This window comes from Mycteria americana, chromosome 20, assembly GCF_035582795.1.
Source record: "Mycteria americana isolate JAX WOST 10 ecotype Jacksonville Zoo and Gardens chromosome 20, USCA_MyAme_1.0, whole genome shotgun sequence".
Classification (NCBI taxonomy): domain Eukaryota; kingdom Metazoa; phylum Chordata; class Aves; order Ciconiiformes; family Ciconiidae; genus Mycteria; species Mycteria americana.
Window position 1 is genome coordinate 2,365,636 of NC_134384.1, and position 26,261 is coordinate 2,391,896.

The 26,261-nt window shown below is 50.5% G+C and overlaps 3 protein-coding genes across 12 annotated transcripts in view; 2 read left to right on the forward strand and 1 right to left on the reverse strand.

The window, feature by feature from the left end:
- The window catches only part of PFKFB2 (6-phosphofructo-2-kinase/fructose-2,6-biphosphatase 2), a 20,670-nt gene extending 12,240 nt beyond the window's left edge, over positions 1 to 8,430 (reverse strand). The window contains exons 1-14 of one of the 9 annotated variants that reach the window (XM_075521618.1): positions 8,223 to 8,423; positions 7,338 to 7,463; positions 7,128 to 7,224; positions 6,633 to 6,699; positions 6,409 to 6,483; positions 6,213 to 6,269; positions 5,594 to 5,718; positions 5,015 to 5,222; positions 4,666 to 4,812; positions 3,985 to 4,089; positions 3,212 to 3,341; positions 2,339 to 2,401; positions 1,680 to 1,753; positions 381 to 1,084 (exon numbers count right to left, since the gene is read on the reverse strand). In XM_075521618.1, coding sequence (XP_075377733.1) covers positions 974 to 1,084; positions 1,680 to 1,753; positions 2,339 to 2,401; positions 3,212 to 3,341; positions 3,985 to 4,089; positions 4,666 to 4,812; positions 5,015 to 5,222; positions 5,594 to 5,718; positions 6,213 to 6,269; positions 6,409 to 6,483; positions 6,633 to 6,699; positions 7,128 to 7,224; positions 7,338 to 7,463; positions 8,223 to 8,298 — 1,461 coding nt within the window. In that variant the 5' untranslated portion in view covers positions 8,299 to 8,423 and the 3' untranslated portion in view covers positions 381 to 973. Of the gene's footprint in view, positions 1 to 380; positions 1,085 to 1,679; positions 1,754 to 2,338; positions 2,402 to 3,211; positions 3,342 to 3,984; positions 4,090 to 4,665; positions 4,813 to 5,014; positions 5,223 to 5,593; positions 5,719 to 6,212; positions 6,270 to 6,408; positions 6,484 to 6,632; positions 6,700 to 7,127; positions 7,225 to 7,337; positions 7,464 to 7,766; positions 7,914 to 8,222 lie in introns of those variants that run through there. The other 8 variants (XR_012778473.1, XM_075521620.1, XM_075521614.1 and 5 more) reach the window with 8 other exon arrangements.
- Positions 8,431 to 8,544: 114 nt separating this feature from the next.
- YOD1 (YOD1 deubiquitinase) lies at positions 8,545 to 13,577 on the forward strand. 2 transcript variants are annotated; one of them, XM_075521649.1, is made up of 2 exons: positions 8,545 to 8,806; positions 9,270 to 13,577. In XM_075521649.1, the coding sequence occupies exons 1-2, from the start codon at positions 8,599 to 8,601 to the stop codon at positions 10,040 to 10,042; spliced, it is 981 nt and encodes a 326-aa protein (XP_075377764.1). In that variant the 5' UTR covers positions 8,545 to 8,598; the 3' UTR covers positions 10,043 to 13,577. The 2 variants fall into 2 exon arrangements, with proteins under 2 accessions (XP_075377764.1, XP_075377765.1); XM_075521650.1 differs by having other exon boundaries at positions 9,336 to 13,577.
- A 7,560-nt stretch (positions 13,578 to 21,137) lies between these two features.
- C20H1orf116 (chromosome 20 C1orf116 homolog) lies at positions 21,138 to 24,556 on the forward strand. Its single transcript, XM_075521973.1, has 3 exons — positions 21,138 to 21,230; positions 22,625 to 22,802; positions 23,325 to 24,556. Exons 1-3 carry the CDS (start codon positions 21,138 to 21,140, stop codon positions 24,554 to 24,556), a joined length of 1,503 nt encoding a protein of 500 aa, XP_075378088.1.
- Positions 24,557 to 26,261: the final 1,705 nt, after the last annotated feature.

The following is a 26,261-nucleotide window of genomic DNA, read 5'->3' on the forward strand; positions in this document are numbered from 1 at the left end:
GCAGGCACCCCAAGCTCCCGGCAGCCGGGGCTGCGGCTCGGTGAACCCCGCATCGGTCTGCGCTGGCACGACCGCTCCGTGCCTTCCCTGGCTGAGCACCAGCGGGGGGAAACAACCCGCTCTGCCGGTTAGTCTGGCTCAGAGTCCACTGAAAAAGTCTGCTTTATTAGCAGTTTTACTTCCCTTTGGGATTTTTTTTTTTTTTTTTTGCTTAGGTGGCTTGTTTGTGTTTGGGTTTTATTTTTTTTAAATTTTATTTTCTTTTTTTTCTCCCCACAATCAATTTAGGGGGAAAAAAAAAAAATAATAATCAAATAGAAAACTTTCCCTTCTTGGTGTTTCTTCTCCCCCAAAGCAGCCACGTTGCCCCAGTAAAGCAAAGAACAACAGAAACAGCCTCCGACTTCTCCGAGTGGGCAGCAAGGATTTCAACGCAGGCATCGCACAGAAGTTGCAAAGCGATAAATGCCCGACTGGAAGCCACCAGAATGGGACCAGCCGCAAAAATCTTCCCGACTATCCTCAGTTTAGCATTTTGCAGTCAGCTGGATTTAGCTCCGCAAACCCTCCTGCCACAGATGCAGGTTCCTGGTTTCTCCACCCCTTGTTTACGGTCCCTCGGCACAGGGACTCCTTTACGCTGGGACACAAAAATAACCATATCCCAAGTCAATCAGCCAATAGCTCTTTATAAAATACAACGACAAGAGGCAGCCAAACGCCTAAATGTACCAAAAGAACTTAAAATGTAATGCAGTTAGATTTGCCAGGAGCTAGGAAAGCGGAGAGTTGGTTTGTGCTCTTTAATCGGGGGAATTAATTGCAGGCAATCGCTATGTGGCATTCCCCGACAGATCGGTCCCCCTGCAAAACAGCGTCTGCAAAAGCGAGCACCTGAAATAGCAGCAACTTCCACAGATTTAGCACGTAGTTATGTGCTTTGCTGAACAAGGTAGATGGCCAGTTACCTAAGTCACGGGAGAGACAGGATTGCATAAATAAAGCTAGTCAAAGTCTGAAGCGTTGCCAGTGCTGCTGGAAGAAGATGCCCAGTGCAAGGGAGGAAAACTGGACCCACTTCCTTCTGCTCTGATATACACAAAGTTTAGGAACACCACGGTCTTGCCCTGCACCAAATACTTGTAAAAGGCGCAAAAAAATCTGCAAAGACAAGGGAAAAACCTCCACTCCCCCCAGCCACCGGCACACAGCAGCCAGCCCGGCCCCCCGAGGGCTGCCAACGCTGCCAAGAGCCACCGAGAACCCGCCCCAGAGCCCAGCCGTACCCCCTCTGCAGCTTTAGAAAGAGAAAGCTCATCAAGACAAAGAGAAAAATTCGCTTTCAACATTTTGGTGAGTCTTTTAGAAATTATTGCAATTAATGCAAATGAGCGTCAACAACAAATACTTCACTGAAAACCGAGAACGAGACCTGGAATTTAAAATCTATGTCCTAAATTTGCCCATTCTGCTTCCCACAATAGCTCTGAAAAATCTCTCCCCCTGGCCTGGGAAGCACACTACTTCAGCCTACAATTAACTCTGCTTTTGGGGATGATTTCTGAAGCAAGTCTTTCTGGTCACTGAAAGCAACCGGCCATTTCTAGCAGGTATTTAAGAGTGTTTCGGTTTAGGAAAAGGGAAAACTGAAAAAGCCAGAGCCGCGCAGCAAGACTTACTGAGTTCAGAGAGGGTTTGTCACGGTGGGTGTTCACTGCTTCCACGTTCAGGGTAATCGTCTCCACTTTACAACCTTTACCAAACAGAAAGAAGTTCATGTGAGGAAGGGTAATGTACTAAATAACTTTTTCCCCCCCCCAATATTGAAAACAGCACAGAAAATGAACAGGAATAAACGTGTTCGTTTTTTTATTTTTTTAAAAATAAAAGGGCTCAAACAAGCAGTTCACCCTATGAACAGAACTTTACATTTTAACTACGTTCTGGGTTTGACCTTCACTGCAGAAGCGCAGCCCTGTGTTTTGTGGACTACAGGTCTATACAGAAAAGCCATTTGTAACTCACTGCACCCCAGAGCCAAACCCACGGTTGGAGGCACAAACGGGCTGCTTCATCAACAGGAGAAACCCACAGACAATTATCACTTGTTTAAAAGTGAGGCCACGGGAGAACACCCCCGCACCCACCCATCTCCCCTCCCGCTGTTCCCCCAAAACCCTCCCAGGACCTTTTTATATGTTAAAAATATTACCAGAAGCATTTACAGCAAGTCCGGTTGCTGCCGCACACGGACACAAACTTGCCCAGATTCGCATACACACACAAACCGGGGGGGGGGGGGGGGGGGTGTTAAAAAAAAAGAAAAGACAATATTTACCGTACGCAACGGGCGTGAGCTTGAGAATGGTGTGGAGGGGGCAGCGCAGGTAGGGCAGCTCGTCTAGGATGGAGGCAGGCGTTACGGGGGTGTTACGGCTGCGCCGGCCACCCCCCTCTCCCCAGGCTTTGGGTGGGACCCTTGGCACTGCAAATAGCGGCTGCCAGCCGCCCAAGCGCCCTGTGCCCACGCGAGGGGTGCCGCAGCCCCCCGGGCCCTCGCCCGCCCTCCCCAGCCCCGCAGCAGCGGGACGGGACGTCCTTCCCCGCCGTTCCAGGGCGCGGGCCAGCCAGAGGAGACCCCGCCAGCAGCACACGGGTGGGAAAGCACCGCAGCAACAGCCGCCACGGACCCAGGCGAGTTTTATTTCAAACTTTATTAAAAGTTTATTAGCTTTATTAAAAGTTTTATTACACTCCAGTAGCGCTCACTGGAGTTTAATAAAGGAGTTTGCAGCAGACTGGAACTAGCTTCCAGGCCAGCACGCCAGGCAAGGGATCAGCATTTTGCTGAGATGCAGCGCTACTGCCAACCCTTCAAAGGCATCAGAAAACTTTTTCTTTGCATTAAAAAATAATCCCCTAGAGATTATGTCAATGCTGCTGGTGGAAACAGCTCCAGAACCAATGGCCGAGCAGAAAACCAGCAGCGCCCGCATTTGCCTTTCTCGCAAAGAGAGCTTCTTGCTAAGCTCCGCGCGCCGCTGAAATGCAACGGTTAAAGCGTTTTAGAAATGTTTTCTTTTTTTCTTTTTTTAAGCAGCTCTTCCGTTGTGAGAAATCAAAACAGTAATTACAAGCCACCCTCCCAAAAGCTCTGTAAAGGAAGCAGGAAGAGAAGCCAGCCCCTAACATCATACATTTATTTTTGTACCTGCACTCTTGTCAAGAAAATAAGCCAACAGGCACCTCATAACCGCCTGGTGGGAGATAACGAGGACGTTGCCTTGCCGTTCTAGCTCCATAATTACCGGCTCCAGGCGCTGGACCAAGTCCTGGTAGGACTGAAAAACAAACCAGGTATTTTTCAAGGGGTTTTGTAAACAGAGGCTTAAAGCAGAAGTAGCAATTAACACAGCTTCACGTTCAGGAAAATATCAGTTAAAATATCAAAATGCAGAAGTTATGGATGAGTAAATACAGGAAAAAAAGCAAACAGCAGAAGGTGAAATTTACTGTCAGCAACCCTCAGATTACAGGAGGATTCAGATTACTGGTAACTCTTAACGAGCGCAGCAAGAAAAACAAATAAAATAGTAAATTATATGTTTCAACAAGGTTGTGAAGTAAAACCAGAAATTACTCCATGCCACGCCCACAGTCATTTTCTTTCCAAGAGGTTTTTTCATAGTGACAATTCAGGCCTCGGCCGAACGCGCGCGATGCTGAAACCCCTCCGTGTCTGAGGGGAGCATCAGGGGGCTCGGCGAGTGGCCCAGTTAACGTGACTGAAAGGCATTTGCGCCCCACAAGAAAGGAAAGCAATAAACCTGTCCTCTAAAAGAGAATGGGGGATCCTAACGTTTTCAGTTTCTCATACAAATATTGGCAGAAAAAGTTAAAATTAAGTAAAGTCTTTCAATTCTAGACATATGTATTTGTTTTACGTGTACTGTTATCTTATTGTTGTATCTTGAGGGTCTTCACCTCGCCTCCAGGATAGCGATAAAGATATTTCTCTTGATCCCTCAAGGCAAACTCATCTGGATACTTGGCTTCAATTTCTGCATAGGTCATTTCCTCACATACCCCCTGAGGGAAGAAGAACTCGTTACACCACACTTCGTTTCAACAGAGGAACGACAACGCAAAACCAGCAAGCGGCTGAGGTCAGTAATCCCTTCACGTGACGAAAATTTTAGGTACCATAACTGACACAGCCACACACCTAGCACTGCTGCACTGCGCGTCCAGGGTGGTTTGCAAAGGACGGGCTTTTGGTTCTATTTCGATAACCCCTTGTTTGCCAGGGATGAAAACCAGCGTTCATTTCTACAGCGACAACCCTGCAATTGCTTTTGCCTGAAAGAATTACAGCGGGAGCAGTAACCTTTGTCCACCCAGGCTGGCGTTACAAACGCCTGGGATGTTCGGAGTCATTTTCTTTCTCAACACCCGGTGGATACGTTCACAGCAAGGTCTAGCAGCTCCAGGCATCGTCAGCCCCGTACCAAACCATCCTAAACCTCATGACGACGGCTGAAGCGTACTATACGTAGACATGGTTATAAATGAACAGGAAATAATCAGGTTTATCATGGTGAATTTGTTTTCAAACGTTATTTTCCATCTAGAAAAGCTAAAGGCTTCAATCAGCATTTCACTCACAGCATCGATCTCGTTGAGAATCTTCCACTGCTCATACGTGACGCCCAGGGACTCGGCCGTCTGGATCGTCCTCTTCAGCTGGCTCGTCCACACCTTCAGATCAACAATTTCCTGCTCTTCGATGAACTTCTTCAGCGCCTGAGCAAACTAGGAAAAAAAAGTCCGGGGAGGTTAGGAGGGAGCAGGAGCTGCTGCTGCCGTTAAAAGCATCATTTCAAGGGCTGTGGCTGTCGTGGCAAGATCCAGCTGCGGGGCTGCCCCTCGCAGGAGTCGGATGCAGAGCCCGGCTCTGACCCTGGTCACACAACACTTTACAAATACAGCAACCCGGGTGCTGCCAAACACATACCTGCTTCCCGCGTGGTGACAGACCAGAATCCCCACCAATCTTGCCAACAAGATTATATTCACTCTCACCGTGTCGGCAAAGGTAGATGGTACGCGGCTGGACATGAATGTTCATTAGGTAATAGACGATTTTACTCTGGATGTAATCTTGGACTCTGTTTACTAGGAACCGCTGTCCCACATTGATCACTTTAATGAAGGAAAGATCTCTGGAGTCAACATAAAATAAGAACACCCACACGACTGGTTTTAAAAATGAAGCACGTGCATCTGCGGGTGTAATCTAGCTATTTATCCTCTAGTAACGGCATCAGCACTACCACTGGGTCGCTCCAGCAGACAGAGGAGACACTGAACTGCCGTGCTTAAACAAGGAGCGGCATTACACTGCAGTACACGAGGGAAAAATCCTTTCAAATCACTTGGGACCCGAGGATATCACCTTCACACGAGCAATTGCGCTTTGGGGGAGCAGAGGCTGCAACAGACACATTGCAGCATCCGGAGCCAGAGAACAGCAGCGACAAAGCAAAGCAGCTCATGTGTGCAAGGACAAAATGCACCCCAGGGCTTTGCTTACTTGTCATACGCATCGGGATCAAGAGGCTGGTAAGTGACCTTGTAGCACTCAATCCTCTTCAGGAAATCATCCATCACGTTCTCCCTGTTTCTCTCCGGGTAGTCGGGACTGGAAACTTTCACCTCCTGATCAACAGACAGCGATGCTTTGTGAGAGTTAAGCAAACTCGACAGGGAGCAAAAGCAAAGCTGAATAACATTATTCTTCCCTTTTGAAACAAATGAGCATTGTTTAATGCTGCCCTGTGGAAAAACCTGCTCCTGGAGAGGAAACAAAAGGCGACTCTGAAGGCACTGTAGCGCTTGGCCCCACGACAGACACAGCTGGCTCGCTGCTGCCGTCCCTGCGAGCCACTCGCTGCCTGCCTTCCCTCGACAAGAAAACACGCTTCAAGGTCAACCGTTTCTCAGCTTCATTTGATTTCCACGTTCTCACATAACTAGCTGCACCTCTAGCTTTTAGAAACCTGCAAACCTTAGCTGCTTATTTCCAAACTGAAATGTAGGAGCAAGGCATTTGCAGACACTGCCGTAAGCTATCGTAGCTGGTGACCTTGCACCGAGCACCCGAGCTCCCACGGTAAGCACTGGCAGCCGAGCCTGGAAAATGCAGCACGCACCAGGATATTGGCAGCAATGACTTCTGGATCGTCACAGACGGACTCCACAAAAAACACCTACAAAGAAGGCAAGGAAGCGTGTTTCAGAGAGTCAAGATCTCTACCCTGAATCAAAACTCGAGAGCTCCTGCCCAAGGGAGCAGTAATGCCCCTCGGTGCAACAACTCCAACTCCAAATTAAATACAGGAGCACTACCTTGAAAGCATTTTCTTTAGCAAAATTTAAGATCAGGTCCCGTCTTTCTCGAGTTGTGTTGGTTGCATCAAACACCTACCAGAAAAGGAATAAGCAGCAATAAGTTTATCCAAGGCTTTTAAACCAGCCCTAAATCATTTGCGATTACAATCAGGTGCCCAAATGCCCCGGGCAGCTTTGAACTACCCAGATGTAAAACCATGTTTAGTCCAGAAAAGTCTTACAGCTATTTGCCCGCACTCCTCCAAGAGATAAGCCTTCACATCTTCTAGAGCCACTAAGGCACATCGTCTGCAAGAGAGAAACGGGTATTGTCAGAGCTGACGTAAAATACTCAGACGGCAAGGCTTCTGAGCCACCGGGGAGAGATTTAAATACCTTAAATTTAAACATCTCTGCCCATGGGGCACCCACCCCTGCATCTTTCCAAGAGCCCTGGAGGCTCTGCAGAGATCATAAGGCATCTGCATCTATAACTTGCTTCCTGTTTCATTCATCGCCGGGCGTTCGCAGCCCCTGTTCATTGTGCCAGCCCGAAGTCAATGACAAAACTCCCACGCACAGCCCTTCTGGCAGGATCCCTGCGCGGGCTGCGCTACCTCCTCCCCTGGTTTCACAGGCATTAAATGTTATTTTGTGCTCCTCAAATGCAGAGGCTGCCAAGACCTGAGACTAACCAGACCACCGTGGATCGGCTGGGTCCCCTGACCCCGACTTACTTGCGGATTTCCATGGCTTCTTTGTTATCGTGCCTGAAGAAGTCATAGGACTTGTAAGACTTCACCGCTTCCCGGCGATACACTCCTAAATTAAACACTTCACAGACAAAAGACGAGCGGGTGAGACTGACGGCATTTCGCAGACAGATCTCACAGCGCTTTCGGTGAAGGGCAGAGCCATCCCCGCACCGGGCCGGCCCCCGCACACACCTTTGGTGGGCACCCCGATCCAGTTGAGGTAGCGGGTGAGCTTCTTGGACACGTAGGTCTTGCCGCGCGCGGGGAGACCGATCATCACGATCAGGGTCGGGGAGTTGGTCATGTAGGAAGCCCATGCTGCAAAAAAAACCCCAAAACAGGCGCATCAGCGGCTTCACAGAGCAGGCAGGAGCAAAGAGCTAGCCCCAACCCAAAGCCATCCCCCGCGCAAGGGCTGCCCCGTCTCCCGGACGGACAGACCGCCACCGTGCAGGTCATAACGGGCTCGTTAGGACGTCCTCCCAGCCAACGAACCGCTGCGAGCGGTGGCTGGACCGCTCCGCGGTCTCCCGGGCGTTAGCTAATGAGGCGGATCAGCACCGGCGCGCCCGCTGCGCCTAATGGGACCGATATTCGTCTTGTAGCGTTAAAAATATTTACCGATTGGGCAGGAGCTGTCAAGGTCGGAAGAAAGATGCTCTTAACAAAACGCTCACGTTCTCTCGCAAAACGTGCAAAGCGAGCTCGGAAAACGCCCGGGGAGAGGGGGGTTTGGGGGGGAAAGCAGGGTATGGGGGTGAAGGCAGCACCGGGGGTTACAGCAGTGAGAGGCTGGGGGTGAGCGGTGCGGGCGCCCGCGGAAGGGGACAGCCACCGCACCCGCGCGCGGAGGGCACCGCGCTCCCGCCGCGGCACCGGCACCGGCGCGTCCCGGACACGGCGGTCAGCGGGACGGGCACGGGGAGCGCGTCCCCAGGAAGAGGCGCGCTTTTTTAAGCGGCGCGAGCAGCGTTCTCCCCCCCCCCCCCGTAGATTTTTTTTTTTTTTTTTCTCTGACATACACGAAACGCACAGTTCTTCCCTCCTCCCCCCCCGCCCCGGGCCGGGGTTACTCACAGCACTGCTTCTCGCCGCCGTGCCGGGCCCCGGCCCTGCCCCGCGGGGGGCCGCCGTGCCGGGGCGCCGCCGACATGGCTCCGCGCCGCCGCGCCGCATGCAAGTGCTATGCAAATGTATGCAAATCGCCTGCACATCGCGCGCCCTCCCCAGCGAACGGCGCTACGTCACTGGGGGGCGAGCGCGCCGCGCTATGCAAATGAGATGGGCGCTCGCCGCGGCGCGCTCCCGTCGTCCCCTCGTCACGGCCGCGGGCTCCCTGATTGGCCGCGGCCCGGCCAATGATGGGGCGCGGCGGGAGGTCTCGCGAGAGTGGGCGGGAGCGGAAGCGGCGGCCGGCGGTCGGTGGCGGCGGCGCGGGGCGGCCCCGCCGAGGATGCTGCGGCTGCGCTGCAAGGCCCGGAGCGGCACCCACCCGCTGCCCGGCCTCACGGCCCACTCCCGCCTCCGCGACATGCAGGCCGCCCTGGCCGCCCTCACCGGCGTCCCCGCCCCGGCCCAGCGCCTCCTCCTCGGTTTCCCGCCGCGGAGCCTGGACCTCAGCGACGGCGAGCGGCGGCTCGGCGACCTCGGCATCCACTCGGGTGAGGGCCGGGCGGGCGCCCTGGGCCTGCGCGGGGGGGCGGGTACCGGCGCCGGCGCCTTATGCCTTACGCTGCCCCGCCGGCTGCAATTACCTTAATTAAAAGAGGCTGCGGCCCAGCACGCCCCTCATCAGCCGGCTGTCGGGCCGGTTCCTCCTCCCGGGGGGAGCTGTCAACACCCGGCTCGGGAGGGCCGCCTGCTCGCCGGTAGCAGCGGCGGAGGTTTTGCCCGCGTCGCGGGGGTGCGGAGGGAGAAGCGCGGGGCTCCCGCGGGGCTGGCGGGGGACGGGGACCCGGGACACCCCAGGTGAGTACCCCGGGGCCCGCCGCGTACGCTCGGGCGGCGAGCTGTGGTGCTACCGGCTGTTTTGGCCGCGGCTGTTTGCCACCGGGATACCGCGCTGCAGGGGAAAGGAAGCGCCGGCCTTAGTAACAGCAACGCAACCGCGGCGTTCTCTTTCAGGAGCAGCAGCGTCTTTAACTCCCATCTGCGTATTTCTCTCAATTCTTCCCCTTCTGTGTTTGACAGGCGATACGCTCATAGTTGAAGAGGATACGTCCAAACCCAAGACCGACTCGCCGGTAGTTGCAAAAAGAACGATGTCTAACTCAGTTAGGGAAGCCGTGCCAGTGCTTGCGAGGAGGGTTGTTCCGGCAGATAACTCCTGTCTCTTCACCAGTGTCTACTATGTGGTGGAGGGAGGCGTTTACGACCCGGGTTGTGCTCCAGAGATGCGCAGCCTTATAGCCCAGATAGTAGCAAGTGATCCTGAATCTTACTGTGAGGCAGTTCTAGGGAAAACTAACAGGGAGTATTGTGACTGGATCAGAAGAGAAGAGACTTGGGGAGGAGCCATCGAAGTGTCCATTCTATCCAAATTTTACCAGTGCGAAATCTGTGTGGTGGACACACAGACAGTCAGAATCGACCGTTTTGGGGAAGATGCCGGTTACACTAAGCGGGTCCTTTTGATTTATGATGGGATTCATTACGATCCACTTGAGCGTAAAATCCCCGACTCGAACGTTCCTCCCCAGACCATTTTCTCCACAACTGATGATGTTGTTCTTGCGCAAGCATTGGAGTTGGCAGATGAAGCCAGACGGAAGAGGCAGTTTACCGATGTGAATCGCTTTACGCTGAGGTGCATGGTGTGCCAGAAGGGACTAACTGGACAAGTGGAAGCCAGAGAACACGCCAAGGAGACTGGACACACCAACTTCGGAGAAGTGTGACATCTGCATGAGGATGGTTACATCGACTACCTCACCGATCCAGAATAAAATTCTGGATTTCCAGATAAGCTGTATGTAATCATGAAATTCCGTTCACAAAGCTTGAAAAGCATATTAACTTAACAATGGCCAAGACGCACAGGTTTGTTATGGTTAGTGACTTTTCCAAGGGATTTGAAATAGGTATCTTCTCGCATGCTAATTTATAGTACTTTGGCAGGTGGTATACACTGGCAGCTAAAACTCGATTTCTGAAATAATCTTCTCTTTGTGTATGTGATCTGAGCAGACATACAAAATCAGGCTTGTTCAACACTAGTGTAAAACCTAGCCTATAAGTTGCTGAATTAATCTCTGTATTATGTTTTCAGGCTAATTAAATTAATCTAAGGGTTTGGGAAACATGTATCGGCATTACTTATACTAAGAATTAGACTCTGCACATACAAGCAGTTCTTGCAGGGGAAACTGCTCATTTGGTGCACAATTTTTATGGAAAGAGTATCTCCAAAGCTGCCCTATACTATGTTACCATCAGAAGTAGACTGTATTGTTTGTGTGAAGTCATGGCTTTAGAGAAAGAAATGGCCTCTAAGCTTTAAGATAGCCTTCTTTAAATTAATGAGTAGATGGTTAAGTGTTGAATAAACTTATTAATCCTCCGTAGGTAGTTTTTAGTTGCTTGAAAAATAACTATCAACCCCCTGGTGTTTACACTGCATCAGAACATAGGCATGTTTCTTGAAATACTTTGGATTCTTCTTCATAATAGTATCTGAAATTCTGGCAAGAGGGAAATACAGTAGTTGGGGAAGTGACTTAATTTGCATCAGTTAAATACATTTAAGCAGACTTTACTTGGGTATAGCCGATCTCACGGCCACAGTGTTACTAAGCTGTACCAGATTCAAATACTGTAAATTAGCACTTTAAGGTATAGTTCTCACTCTTTGCTGGTAAAAAGTTTTGCTCTTTTTAGAAGGACAGAGTGCTAACCCAGAAGGGAGGCTTGAAGTTTCTTCATCTGCATTCTGCCTTAATGTGTTTGATTTGTCACCGATGACTGTTCAGTAGCAAGACTTTAATTCTGATAATGAAGGGTGCAGTTTAAATTTGAGAACAAAATAAACTGCGTAAACTGCCCTACTTCTCGTACTGTTCAGAATCAGGGAAGTTGAAATTGGTTTAATATATCTTACCTCACAGCGGGGTTGTGAGGCTTAACAGTAAGTGCTTTTGAGGTCTTCTTTTAAAAGGTGCTGTAAAGGTGCATATTACTGAAAGGGATTTTTTTTTTTCATTGAAATGCCTGCAACACATACTTGTCTTACTGAATTTTAAAATATTCTTAGCCTGCTATTCTTCTGTTACTCTGTTTTGAGTTACCTTCCTTGCACCTTTACAAATGGGGAGCAAGAACGTGCATCTTTGGACTGAGACAGAAATAAACCCACTTTCCAAGTGGAACCTAAGATACAGTTTTAAAGGCCTCCGTTTGTTAAGGCATCTGGCTAACCCGGTGCAGCAAAAACTGCTTTTCTATAAAAAGCATGTTTCACTGAAGTTCTCAGCAGAGGCTCCCAGTTGGACATTGAAATACGGGAGGGTCTTACTGAAGAAGGAACATAATTACATAAGTGCTTTGCTGAATTGAGGCATGAATAATTAAGTATAAAGAATAGAATCACCAAGAGCACTATGGACCAGGTTTCTTTTAAATTCAGTATTAAAATACATATGAGCATTGTTGGGAGTTTCCTATAGAAAGCCACTTAGCTTCCAGTGTTAAACCCCACTTTGCTTTTAGCCTATCATTAGGGAAAAAAAAAAAAAGCAACCCAAACCCAACATTAAAACCAGCCCTCTGGAAGCTTATAAACCTAAAGAAATACCTGACAGTTCAAACGAACTTGAAGATTACACTGTGTTATAACTACTTGAGATGAAATACTGTCTAGGAATGAGACCAAGAGACTGTCGATCCTAAGTTGTATTCTCAGCTTTCACACTGAAGCGGTGAGATGCCTTGGACAAGGAGCTGATCCTCACCATTTGCCATCTGTAAAATGGGCGTAATACCTACCTCAGAGAGGTGTACAAGGTGACTGTCTTTGGGTGTCTTTGAAACAGAAGTGGAAGATACATATTTATTGTCTGCCATGTTTGCAAATGCATTGACTTTGGGGAGCAACACTTAGATTTTAGCTTTGTATCCTGGATGGATTTCTGAAAGCGTGTAAAAGTTTTTTGGTTTTTTTTTGGTATTTCTCAGTTGCAGTATTTTTAAAATTAGCTTTATTTCATCCAGAGTGTTTAGCTTTGCGATATCATGTTTGCATTGGAAATCTGCTAACAGAGAATCAGTTCCATTTGAGGGAAATGTGTCAATATCACTGCTTGGATGTTTTCTTTCATTGCCTAGAAAATAAAATCTCTTTGGTTAAAAAATGTCAACTGAACTGCTGTAATTCATCTTTGTAAAAGTTGATACTGTTACACGCTGACAAACTCATTCAGAGAGCAAGTAACCTGTGATATTGACTGTGAGCTGGAAAACCTTATGTGATTCTCCTGAACTCTCCCAAACAGGAAGTATCTACATTATTTAAAATGGAAGATATGGATACATTTAAAGTACAACTCCCTTTTTTCTAAATGTTGTAAATGGTAGGGGTTTTTTTAATATCTTTTTACCTTTTAGCATTTGCCTGCCCGTAATGATACAATTGCGGAAGTATGACCGAAATGGCATCCTGGTACTAGTAGGATGAACTTCTGAACATCACTCATACATTTGCACTGAACTGGTATTAATTGTACAGCAAGATGTTTGTTACGGATATTTTAGAATAGAGGGGTTGTGGGACGCAGGCTGCGGTACTGGCAGGGAATAACCTCACCTGGCCAGACCAGTCCAGAAAGCCTGTAAGATTCGGGCTTACCATCACTCTTATTCCTGTTCCCATTTAAAATGAGCACGCGTTTCCTTGCTGAATACTTCAGCACAGAGGTCAGTAACTAAATGGGCCCTGGAAACGGAAATTTTTGCCTTGGAGGTGTGCTGACTAAAAGCTGGGTTATTGGTATTGTTTTACCAATCTGTGCAGTTCTGGATCTTGAATTAAATAAAGAATTCTGGTTTCCTGGTGCCAGTCTGGCCGTTTCACCAGCACTAAATTCCTTCTTTAATTAAAGAAGGGCCTGACACTAATCACGTGGCCTTTCACGAACGTGTTCTATTGTATGAAGAGATACGCATCTCGTGGTTGTAGCAGCACTTTCAAAGCTTGTCCGAGCTTGTGCGTTGAGCGGACGTCGAGCAAGGACTTTCACCGATGTAGGCCGTGCGTGTTCCCATTGCAGTAAAACGAGTGGCGGTAGCAAACGTTTCTAAAAGTCTTAGTTACCAATGTAATTCAGTGGTATAACGTTCCGTTTTGTGTATCGTCAGTCCAGACCAGTTGCTATAACATCCTTCCTTCAACACGTGCCCTGAATTGCAAAAATTGTTGATGCACCAATAAACGTGACTGATGCATGCGTACTTGTTTAGTGTAGTCTGTGCCTCAGGTCTTGAATTTCAGGTTTGTGCCCTGTTTGCTGGTGATCACCAGTGCGTTTGAGGTCTTCACACCTATCCAGTGCAGTCTTTGAGCAGTTTGCATCTGCCTTCCCTCTGCCTCATTCCCTTTTTTCCTTGACTCCGTCATTCCCTTTTTTCCTTGACTAAGAGACAGTCATGGCGAGAGAGGAACATGGCCTCGCACCCTGTTCAGGATGAAGCTTCTTCACTTTCAACTTGTTCGACAATAACTTTTTTTTAATAGTAAAAATATTTCCTCTGTGTAATTAGAGCCAGGTATCAAGAGGAGCAACTGTAAAGAGAGTTTTACATACCTCCAGAATGTTTTATGCTTTTAAATATATAGATCGTTAAGGGGATGGGCTTTAGGAAGATTTGGGTTCGGCAGCACGCGTATCTACTTCATGGATGCAACTGCCTGAAAGATCGATCTCGGGAGTAAATCAGTAATATTCTGAAGTTTCTGAAGGACAAACTTAATTCCTTAGTTCTGGATAAACTTATGTAAAAAGAATGATTGCTGGGGAGAGGACTGAGAAAAGGAACATCTTGTTCCACGGTACAGAACCAGTATCTTCAATCTGCACCTCTTGGTGTCCCCAGTCACAGCAGAGGCCACTTGTGACAGTTTGGGAAGAGTGGCTCCTGTACCCATCCGCTGCTCCTACAGACCTGTTCAAGGATGTAACGGTGCTGCAATCGTGACCTGCCCCGGGGCAACAAAGCCAGCGTGAAACTGCACTGGCAACGCAGGAACACAGCGTTCATTTTTATAAACATTTTTGACCTAAGCAGCATTACCTATTTGCCCTTCTCGACTTTTGAGGAAGCAGGAGTGAGAGCACAGGCACGAATGAAGAAAATGCAGAATTTCCTCCCCTGACTGCCTTAAACACAGAAATCCACGTATCGATGGGTTGTTTGAGAAATCAGACTGACACCCGGCTGCCGAAGCTTCTGCCTGTGGCAGATTTCGCTGCCCGCAGTGCAGGCAGCACCAGAGGGCAGCTCTGGCTCCTGCCCCGCGCGAACCCACCCGCGGGTGAGCCCTGCAAACCTCTCCCTGGCTGGGAAACTCTTTAATAAGAGGAGCAAGAAACATTCAGGTTGCTATTCTGAAAATTACAACTCTTTATCATACAAATTAAATGTCTGCCTGCATTTTGAATGAAGCTATGCATCCAGCTGTAAACTGCCGTCAGGGTTTGCTCTGCTCTGGACTGGGCAGGATAAAATTACTTCAGATTGGTTGAAATCAATATTGGTTTTTTAATCCTCTGAGCCTGAGCACCAGAATGCTTTCTGTAACAAAAGAATGCAAGAGGGGAATTCATGAAATTAGGTTGTCCAAGATTGCAGTGTCCTTGTCTATTATTTTTAATTAAAGCCTTGGGGAAAAACGTTGGGGAATTGTATTATACCGCAAGAGCTGACTCCTCATTTCTGATGTAGAGTTAATGCTAACCAAGCTATGGAAACAGATCACCTCAGTTCTCTACCGCTTTTCTGTAAAATGGGGATAATAAATAGGTTCCTTGCTTAGTTCCCAGCCATATTAAGATGTAATTATTTCTCTCAACTGCTGTGTAATACTAGGTATTAACTACCTAGTATTTTTCATAATTGCTTTGTCAGCATACATACTGTACACGCAATTTGGTCCAAGGAAATCGTCCAACAGTCCTACAGAGTCAAATAAACGTCGTTACGTTAACAGGTATCTTATCGGTGATGCCGTATGGATGCGTTTCCTTCAGGGCCAGGACTGAATCATTTGTGTTCTTTCGTTTATGAACAGGGTGAGGCACAACAGGTCTGTTAACATGCCAAAGTCCTTTCACGGCTCTCTGCAGTTTTCTCTGCATCATTGGACTACCTGCATATACTTCATGCCATATGTATGAAATCACGCTTTATTTTGGGTTGTAGCTATTTATAATCGTTGGAGGAAGAGGAAGGTGGAAAAAGAGCAGGTTCTTTCTGGGCATCTGATTCACAGAAGCTCAAGACTTCTCTTAATGGATCGTGACATTTTCCTGACTTACACAGAGCCCTTCAGGCAGCAAGCTCTGCCTATTTTATCGCACAGATATAAGTCCTTGTGCTATCAGCACGGTGCTCTCAGGACGGAGTTGCCCTGGCCTGGAGCGGTTGCTCATTCACCCTGTGTTTGCACGTACAATAAGAAAATAGCTCTGGGTTTGATTTGCTCCCTCCTTTAAAGCAGGCTCAGGGCTAAGTGCAACTTGACAAAACCAGCATGAATCTGACTCTGTTTAAATTGCAGCACCGTCCAGCACGACACCAGTTAACGCTTCCAGAAGCGCTTGCACTAAGTCCTGCACTCAGCTCTGCGATCACCGGCTGTTGCAATGCCCAGGCAGCGGCTGGGGCTGGTGCTGCGGCTCGAATGTGCCGCGTTCGCATCTCTTACCTCTGCTGCAGGCCGGCGCGGGAGAGCGGGGCTGGCTGGGGCTCCCAGGAGCCTCTGGCTTGTTGAGTTACTCTTCAAGGCACGCGTCCCCTTTCGTAACAGTGCACAGCTGGGGCTCAGCAATGCTGGTGGGAACCTCCGTGCTTCCTGGCTCATCTGCTTGCTCTCCATCCTACCATGGCTTTAAATAACTGATGTTTCCACTTCCCTGTTCTGTGTAGCAGGGAACACGCATTGCAACATAACTTTTTTCTAAAAAAAAAAAATAAAAATAATAAAAAAAATCACTGAAGCATGAAAACTTGAATGAATCTGGTGGCTGTATCAGTTCTGGAAGTTTGCTGCAGGGTTTCTGCTTGGATATTGATAGTTATTCAGTGAGGAGCACCCTGCAGAGCAGATACAAGTCTATGCTGTGTGTCGGGGGGGAGCAATGGCCTAAGCATTGTTTATCAGAGAGAAAAGCTGTAATTTTAATAGGAGAGCCCAAAGTCGGGGTAATAATGAGTCACTGTGGTTCTTTCAGCTGCTTCTGCAGCACCACCTGGGCAGATCGGGTGCTGGGGGTTGTGTCACCCAGTGCTGCACAGGGTGCTGCAGGTGGAATAACTGGGCTCTTCTTTACCTTCCCCCCGGAGAGAGGCAGCAGAGGTGGTACCCTCGTCCTCGGAGGAGGGAATGCTGCCGAAAGAAATGCCCCGTCAGCAGTTTCTGAGAAGGTGTCGGTGTGAGTGAGGAGGGCGGCTGAAGTGCAGAGGAGTGCGATGGGTGTCTCGGGGGCTTTAGCTTTACCCAGGCTCTAGGACTCAACCTCAAGCTGCCTAGCGAAGAAGAAAATTTCCAGCATTAGAGAGACGGGGAAAGAACCTGCAGAGGGGCTCACCGCCTGCAGGGAACGATGCCAGGAGGGCGAAGGGAGAGCTGCAGCTGGGCAGCACGCACAGAACAAGCCCCAGAGCCGCGCATGACCTGGGCACCCCCTCCTCTAGCACGCAAATAAAGCTTACTGGTGAAGCTTCCCTTCTAAAATGGCTTTTTACCCGTCTTTGTAAGAATCTCCTTACGGCATACAGCAGCAGGCAGCAAACTTTTGGTCTCTGGGAAAGCTTTGGTGATATGCAAGTACGTACCTGTTCTAGCAACAACCTGTGTTTTTAGAGGCGAGAAGGAACCGGGTCCTACCCTGAGCTGAGGGACCTCATGCACGAAACCACCGAAGAGAATAAACCTGTTGTGGGGTAATGCGTTCAGCAGCACACGGCACAAACACCCAGCAAAGGACTTAATTACTATGTACAAAGGCGCTTTGGTCAGGGCTGTACGTTCAGCTCCTCCGCATGTCAGCGAGCAGCTATGCGGCAGAACAGGCTGTCGGATTAAGGAGTCGCCGGCGAAACCCGTGCTGAGGACATCAGAGGACACCAGCCAAGCTGGGAAGTGAGTGAGCTGGGTGGTACCGAGCGGAGCTGCCCGCAGCCTCCCGGGCACGGGGTGCCGGTGCTGCCGTCCGCCTCTGCAGCTGCGCCTCTGCCTGCGCTGCCTGCACCGGGCTGGCTGGGAGCGAAGCTGCTCGGGCAGGGCTGCGAGAGAGCACGGCACGCAGGGACCCGGCTACTTCAGGTCAGAACGTGAAGCTGTTTTAGGGGCTCAGCTGTGCTGTGACCCCAGCCCGGAGCAGTAAGGAACCTGCCTTGCACGGGTGCGAGATGAGTTTCTCTCGCCCCGGTGCAGCAGGCTGCAGGTGAGGGGCCGGGGCTTGCCTGCGAGCGCGTACCTGCCGAGCACCCACCTGCCAAGCGCCCGCACAGCCTTATCTCCGCTGGGGAGGCGAGTTAATGTGTAACCCGGCTGTGTTTGGTTAGCCCAGAAAAGCAAAGAAGTCCTGGGATAGGCACGGCCGGGACAAGGATTTGGGCAGCGCGGAACGACGGACGTCCTGGTAAAAAAAGAAAAAAAATTAATAACCTATATTTCTTCTTGTCATTTGCTTTCTGTCCTTTTCCTGTTGAATGGGCTGCAGGCGAGGGGCTGAGTGCCTCTGCCCGGGAGGGACGGGGCGCTCCGGGAGCCCGCGGGGTTACAGACGTGCTTTGCTTTGGAAGGGGAAAGTGGCGGAGGTGGCACGGGAGGTGGCACCAGCGAAGAGGGACGAGGTGGTTTGAAGGTGGTGGCGGGAGGAAAGCTGGGGAGATCCAGCCACTGCCGGCGGAACGGCTGGGAAAACTCGTGCTCCGGACAGCAAACAGCTCGGGCAACTGCTACGTGCACTTGATTTACTTGTTTAAATAGGAGGAACTATAGATCTGCTGCCGTTGTCTCCTTTCACCCTGAGGAGGGATCCATCCCGCTGTGCCGCTGCAGAGCAGGAGCAGCTGGGACGGAACCTGCAAACCGTATTTTGCTTTGTTTTGTGTTTCGAGCTGGCCGGGACAAAGCCCTTTGCCCGCAGCTGTAAGGCAGAGGGGGTCCGGCTGCTCTGCCTTAGACAGCAAAAAACCTGAGGTTCTTTAACATTGCCGGAGAGCTGTGATAGATACTTGTAGTAGTACTGGGCTTAAAAGAAAGTAGCCTCTTCATATAAAGCAATTAGCATTAATTGCTACCCAGCACCTCTTTGATGTTGGAGGGCTCAGGGAGCTTTGTAAAGGACAGTTATGGCAGCTGCCACAACAGCTGCGTGCACTGGCCTTTTATTTTAGATAACAAAGAGCTTCTTCTAAAAGCATTTTTAGTGGGGGAAGATATATACACCATTGAAAAACAGCTTTTTTCAAGTACCACGTCTTTAAATTTAAATGCTCAGTCATATTTTTAGTTTGTGGCTGAACTGCCATGTTATTCAGCAAAAGGAAGGAACTGTAAAATCCTTCTGAATCATAAGAACTGGGATTTTTCAGTACTGATTTTCCCCCTTTCCCGAGTCGGATGAATGCGTTAGAGCCATAATCGCATCAGAGAACTGGTGGGCAGGAAAATGAACTTCTTGTTTCTGCGTAGATCCTCTCCAGCATCCGACGAGCTCCGAGCTGAACTTTGCCTCCCTGCGAGCTGGGGCTCAGCGGATGCCAAAGCCTTGGCAGCTGCTTTACGTCCCTGCAAACGCTGCTTGAACAAGAGCAAATTATTTCTTCCAAGGGGCTGACGATGGTGGGCATCCTCACGGAGTAATTAGCTCCGTCGCGACCCCTGATCAGAGCCGGGGCTGCTGCTCTCCCGCCCCCGGGGCTGCCTTGCGCAGCGGACGCTGGCTCCAACCGGCTGCTCCAGCTGCAGGCGTCAAGTTCGAGCAAGACTTTCGCTTCCCCAGGAGTGTTTTGCTCTCTCGAATTTGTGCGGCAGGGCGGGAGGCAGCGAGCAGCATTGCAGCAATCCTGACCAAGCAGGCGGTAGCCTCTTGCTGCTTAGAAGTAAGATTCATATTTCACGTTGCAAACGTCTGGGTGCACAGCAAAACCGTGCGGCTTGCAGAAGCCTAAAAACCCCCAAACTCAATTAGTGTCTCAGCTTCCTAACAGCTAAAAGCTCTGGCTATAAGTTTATCCAAATTCAAAGAATCAAGGTTATTGCTGTTCCAAAACCACCGCTTACTGAAATGTAATTTAAGCAGTAAATAATGCAAAGCTGAGACTGAAATGTTAAAATCCTCCTGCATAGAAGGATTGGATCCGTCAGGGCGTGGGTGTTGAAATCTGATTTTTGCGGCATATTCCAATTACAAAGGAATTCTTTCAGGGTCTTACACTCTGAACAAGCATCCAGTTCTGCTCACTTATCGCTAGATCTAATTCCTTGATTCTGCTACAAGAAAAAAAAAAAAAGCAGCAGTGTGTTCCTGCGTGCCATGGCCAGGTTACAGCACAAAGAGCTCCTCTGTCTTCCGATGAGCAAATCCTCTTGCGTGGGTCTGTGTGTGTTGGAGGGGGTGTTTGTTTTGCTGCTCTCATTAGCCTCCGCAGCCCAGTTCTCCTCTCCCAAAGAATGGGCGGTACGCACGAAGAAAACACGTAATCGGCGGTGTCAGTAAATTTTGGAAGCTTAATGATTTACATCCATAAGTAATTGTGCCTTTTGTAGGCTGCCCAGCCTCTCCCCGCAGGCAGCAGAGCTCTCTTGGCCAGGCACCCTGCAAGTATAACTGGCCCCTCCGCCGCCTGGGACCCTGCTCCGGGAAGGTCTCGCTGTTGGGAAGCCCCACGGCAGGTTGTTTGTCGGGCAGCTGCTACCGCGTTCAGGTCCCACCGGCGTCAGGGGTACGGGCTGCATCCAGCAGAGCAGCAGGGGTGCGTTGCCGTGAGCAGAGGGGGACGCTGGGGTGCTGCTTGCAACACCCCGGGGTGGCTGGAGACACGGCACCTCGCTGCAGCCTGGGCACGTCTCCCAGCGCTGCCCTGCTCCGCGCAAGCTATGCCAGGCCCGCGCCCAAACACACCCAGGCGCGCCCCGCAGGTACACGGGCACCTCCCCGCGGCCACGACACCTCCGTGGCCCCCGAGGAAGGGTGGCAGAGGAAGCTCTTCGCCAGGAGGAAGCTCACAGCAGAGCAAAGCCGAGCACGGCAGCATTTCGGGTCAGCGCGTTCGGAAGTTTGAGAGCGGTTCAGCCGCGTAGCTGGCGGCGGTGGGTGTGCTGGAGGGAAGAGGGCCCACGAGGCGGAGCTGGGCTGGGGCTCGTGTTGGGATGGGGTCACTGCTACCGAGCCCTGAGGCTGTGATGGGCTTACAGCCTCTTCCTTCACTCAGGAACCACCTCATCCACACCTCCGAGGGGATTAGATAACCACCACCGTGAGATGGCTGTGGACAGGCGGTCCAGAGCTTACTCCATTTCCAATTCTTTTGGGGAAGTCTTCAGTTCCAAGGATCCTTTAAAAAAGCCCAGCTGCCCCTTCCCTGGAGAGAGCAGCCCAAGAACAAGCACGTTTGCATCCACCCAGCAGCTTCGCCGCCTGCCTGCCCTCGCTCCAGCTGAGCCAGTGTGTTTGCATCACCCCGGGAGGGTCTCGCAGCTTAACGCCTCTCCTTTCTTCCTCTTCAGCCGGGATATTGCCCCCTGCGCCGGACGCCACGGCGGCCTGTGATATGCCTAGGGAGGAGCTGGGGCTGGGGATGGCTGGCTGCAACTCTGGCAGCTGCGACAGCATGGTCAGCACGGCCTCCAACCACTCGCAGCACGTGAGTAACCCCATTGCACCCAGCCCGGCCACGGCAGGGGCTCAGCTCGCCCCTCTCGGCAGCCGAGGAAGGATTTTGGCCAGATCTCTGCTCAAAACTGCTCTCCACTGGTGCTTTGGAAGCACAGCCCTGATACAGCCCAAGGACCAAATTAATTCCTGCCCCAAAGCCCTCCCAGTCTTTCCATCCTGCCGTGTGCGTGGCAGCGATCAGGAGCCTAAGCTCCTGCAAGGTTTCCTCGGGGAAATGATACCGAGAGCCCGGCAGCTCCGGCATTGCCTGAAGATGCAGAGGCAGATGGTGCAGGCACTGGGCAGGAGGAGCCTGGCGAGTTCCCCAGAGAGGGATTAGACCAGTTGGATAACTGGGTCAGACTGGCTCCAACAAGGGCGACTTCACCCGGAAAAGACAGCGAGCCATACTCCTCCCAGCTGACAAGAGATTAATTTCCTAGTTAAGGCAGAGATGAGTTTGGACCATGGGTGTAGATGCGTAATTTTTCACTATCTGTCCATTAAAGCTTGTTTGTCTCCAAACACCGATTCCAAGATTGATGGATTAATTACATCCTGTCTGACTTGGAGCATAATTGATATGTGTAAGTGCAGCACTCGGTCCTGAACAGGGTTTCCATTTGATGTATTGCAAACCAGAACCAAACCCTCTGAAATTTATTAGGGATGGAAAAACTGGTTGCAATATTGCATGGTAAAAGATCTGGATAGATCTCCCTGCAAAACAGCTCCACCTGGGACAATTTCTCCTCTGTGCTTGTTGATCTGATGCACACTCCATCCTTTCCTGCACTTCAGTTTTTTCATGATATATTGCATGTATCACCTTGTAACTTGGCACTTCCACAGCAATCGTATCTCACGGTACTTGAAATACAACAAAAATTAAACAGGATCTTGCTGGGGTATGAACGGGAGAACAAGGACAGGGACCACCACCCGCAGATGAGCCTTCAGTATTTATGATATTGAGACAAGCTTCTGAGATTCAGCGTTGCTGAGCAGTACAGATGTCTGTACCCAGAGGCCACCCATGTTACCCATCTGCTCAGATTTCAACGTAAACTAAAGAACTAAGAGGTGGAGGCCAAGTTTCCAACTTAAGAATAACCCATCTTCTGATGCTCATAGTAGGGTAATATAAAAATATTATAGTATATAATACTATATACAAAATATAAAAGATATAAAAATATTGCAGTATATAATATTACCTTAAAAAAATATATATATTAATAGGAAGTTATTTAGTTTTCTGTAGCTGTAAGTACCAATTTTTGAATAGTCACTGGCCAAGTCTCCTGGCCAGGAGCTGTGACAGATCTTCTCTTAACTGCCAGGGCTGTCTCCTACCTGTACTGCTTCTTTGTCCTTTTTCAGAGTGATAACAGTTATGACTACTTATCTGTGGAAGAGAAAGAGTGTTTGATGTTCTTAGAAGAAACTATTGGCTCACTGGATGCAGAAGCAGACAGCGGGGTCTCTACCGATGAAACCAACTACGTGGAGACCTCCAAGCTGCCCGGAACGTGGCCCAAGAGAGACTCCGTCCCCCGGGGTAAGCCGGAAATCCATGCTCCAGCCTTGTTTGCAAAGGGACTTTCTCGCTGGGGTGCATTCCCTTGGCAGGCAGGGAAGGAGCATCGCCCCAGTTTTATGCATGTGGTAAGCTAAAGCCAGCTTGTTTTCGTCACTCCGTGGTGAGCGGTGGCTGTGGGCAGCGAGATAGGGAGGGTACCGACTGCATTTTCCCTGTTCTCGCGTGCAGGAGCTGCTAGCAGCTGCCAGCAAGGTCAGCAGAACCGCAGGGCAGGGCAGAGCATCTTTGCTCGTGCTCTGAACAGGCTTACACAGATTAATAAGGCTCCTCATTCACCGTGTGCTTTGTCAAACCCAAGGTATCTGACTTTCTTAGCTGTGACAGCGTATTAGCTGGGGTCGGGGTAAACTCTCTGGGTGCAAGTACTCTGCCACGGCTGCACATGGCAGCAGGCATGAAGAGGCGAGTCTCGTGAACAGGAAGGTGTCCTGTGTCCAAGTGCAGAACGGTGCATGGCTTCACATCTCTCTCTTTGCCTAGATTTGGAAAATGGGGCTTCCCCTCCAAGTGTAGGTCAGCAGCGTGCAGCTGAACAGAAAAGTAGTAAGAGCATCTCCGCCTTCTCAAGCTCAGCTCCAGCAGTGGTTCCAAGCCCAGGCTATTACAGTCTTCCAAGGAGCATCACCATAGCAAACACACAAAGAGCAAACGGAGCTTCTGATGGCAAAGCGACTCTCCATATGGTGGAGGACCCCGTGCCAGTAGGTAAATCTTCACAGGAGATGGCCAAGGAGGACTGGCTTGACCAAGCCAACGAGAGAAGCCAGATAAAGCCCCTGGGGTCTTTGATTATCCAACCTCCAGAAGCCTTCCAGGATGACCTGGTGAGCCACGAGTGGTCACGCAGCAATCGCTCAGATGCCAAGAGGGAAACAGCCAAGGAGACCAAGACTTGCACTTCATGGGGCCAGCCAGAGAAATCTACGGTGGAAGAGGCCCCTCAGGACCCAGATGCCAAGCGTGGGCCTCCAACTGCCCCCAAACCACGAAAATTGCCACCAAATATTATCCTTAAAACCAGCAAAAACAGCCCAGTGCCACTCCCCACAGAGCCCGGCCAGAAGGTAAAAGCACCACCTCCATCCTCGGCCGGCTCTCAGCCCAGCTCTGCCAGCGACGCCGCTGCCGAAAAGGTGAATTCGGGGCACCTCAACCCCAAGGAGAGGGAGAAAGCCCGGCGGGAGGCATTGGAGAAGCTTGGACTGTCTCAGGACAGGAGGGAGCCCAGCACCCACCTTCAACCTACCACGCATCCCCAACCAAGGGAGACGGCATTCCCCATCCCCGGGGAGCCTGAGGCATGCTGCAGGGCGGCAGAGAGGTCGGTGCCGGGTATCCGGCACATGAACTTCAAATCCAACACCCTGGAGCGCTCCGGCGTGGGGCTGAGCAGCTACATGACCAGCGCCAAGGAGCAGAGCGTCAAGACCAGCAGCTCCCTGGGCAAGATGTCCTTCATTGAGCGGCTTGCCCCAAGCTTCCTCAGGAGCAGCCGCCCCCGGCCGGCATCTCTTGGAGTGGGGAAGGACTTTGCTGGTCTGAAGGAGCCCGGGCAGGTGGGGCAGGAGAAGAGCGGCAAGCGGCAATCCCACCCGCTGCAGAGCTTCCCCAGGCCACCCCGCTCCTGCGTCAGTGTGAAGATTTCCCCCAAGGGCACGACCGACGAGAACCGGCGAGAGGCACTGAAGAAGCTCGGTCTGCTGAAGGAATAGCTCTGTGGGCGGCGGGGCTGCCGGAAAAGGGGCTTTTCATCCTGGATCCAGGTGCCTTCACTGTCTGTCCTCGGGCAGCACAACCATAAGCATCTTCTGCTGTGAGCTCCTGCCCCAGCATCTTGGGAGGGGTACCACGAGAGGCATGCGGAGCTTCTCACCAAATCAAGTAACACCACATGTACGTCATATTTTGTATATAGCAAGTGTATATGAGCTATTTATATAAAGCATCACTCGGCATGTGGATGGGGCATATTCTCCTACAAGGTCTTTAATGCATTCGTGGATTCATTGCAGCAGGGAAGCCATGGAATTGGGGGTTTGGCTTATTTTAAAAGGGGTTGCCCATGGATAAAGCCTCTCTGGGAAGAACTGCGGGACTCCGCTGCTCCTTTAGGATTTTATGGGGTTTTGTTAACTTTATCCAAAGCCTGCGGGGCCTGAGCACTCACCTGCCCCACGCAAGTGCCTCCCAAACGCCACAACTGCCACGTACAAAACCGCCAGGCTGCTGGGAACCGGGGGGGCTCAGCAACGCTCCCCCCGTGGACCAGCGCTCCTCGTGCAGCGCCTGCGGGCGAGAGGCGGGACGGCTGCACGACGTCCCACTGCCTCCTCTGCTAGACCGCTCTCGCATCCAGCCCTGACAATCTGGATATAGCACTTAAAAGACAGACATACACGCATCCGTGCTTATCGTGAAGCGACAGGCTGCGTTTCGGTGGCAAAACCAGAAATGCTGCCCAAAACGAGAGGGAGATGCAAATCTGAGACAACGCCGTTTCATTCCCTTTCAAACTCTCCTCGCATCTCTCAGAGCCAGCTGATGCTGCCAAGGTTTATGCTGCGCACCTTTTATAACAAAGGTGGTTTATTTCTGTAATAAACTTGTACATGACCAGAAAATGACTGTGTCATACAGATTTACTCTTGTGTTGAGTTAGAGCTCTGGTAAAGCTAAATAGTGAGTTTTAGCCTTCAGTATGCCCTGACTTGAGGAGTGAGGGACCCAGAGAGCAGCCAGGCATTGCAAATGATGAGGGCTGAACCGGAGACTTGGGCCTCCCGCAACCCAGGAGCCGCACGAGACGGGACTTCGTGTAAGTGCTCCCACTGCCATAAGCAGATGCCAAGTCTGCCACGGCACTGCCAGGCTGAGACGGGTGACGTGGGACCTGCCGCTGCTCCAGGCGGTCCATTGCAACCTGCACCATCTCCTGGGTCTGTGGGGACACCTCCCACAGCAGCCGTGTTAGCTGAAAAGCCACACTAACAGCTTAGCTCGAAAGGATCATTTTAATTTCTTCACTAAAAAAATGTTTCATGCAATCCTGGCTTTCAGTGTTGGACATCTAGAGAGAGCCTCTCTAATAAAGCAAGCGCCTTTGTTCCTAACAGGCAATTTAATTTCAAATCTAATGTAGGCTTCCTTTAGAGAGAGGGGCTGACCCGTGGAGGCAATTGCACTAAACAATTTACTGATGTTAATTAACTGCTTGCAGCATTAAGATAAAGCTGCACTCAATCATTTTCATTGCTGACCTTGCAGTACAATCAGCTTTTAAAGACAGTGTTGTGAATACTAAACAGGCTCATACTGACAAAACCCAGAGCCAGGCTTCCAATTCCTCTCCAAACAGGGATCAGCAGAGGTTTGGGTTTGCATGGAAAGAAGGGGAGGGCATCCTTCTGCAAGAGCTGC

Coding starts and splice junctions, on each gene's coding strand:
- YOD1 (XM_075521649.1), top strand. CDS start 8,599: ATGCTGCGGCTGCGCTGCAAGGCCCGGAGCGGCACCCACCCGCTGCCC. Junction 8,807..9,269: donor CGACCTCGGCATCCACTCGG/GTGAGGGCCGGG, acceptor GTTCTCTTTCAG/GAGCAGCAGCGTCTTTAACT.
- C20H1orf116 (XM_075521973.1), top strand. CDS start 21,138: ATGCCTAGGGAGGAGCTGGGGCTGGGGATGGCTGGCTGCAACTCTGGC. Junction 21,231..22,624: donor CCTCCAACCACTCGCAGCAC/GTGAGTAACCCC, acceptor GTCCTTTTTCAG/AGTGATAACAGTTATGACTA. Junction 22,803..23,324: donor GAGAGACTCCGTCCCCCGGG/GTAAGCCGGAAA, acceptor CTCTTTGCCTAG/ATTTGGAAAATGGGGCTTCC.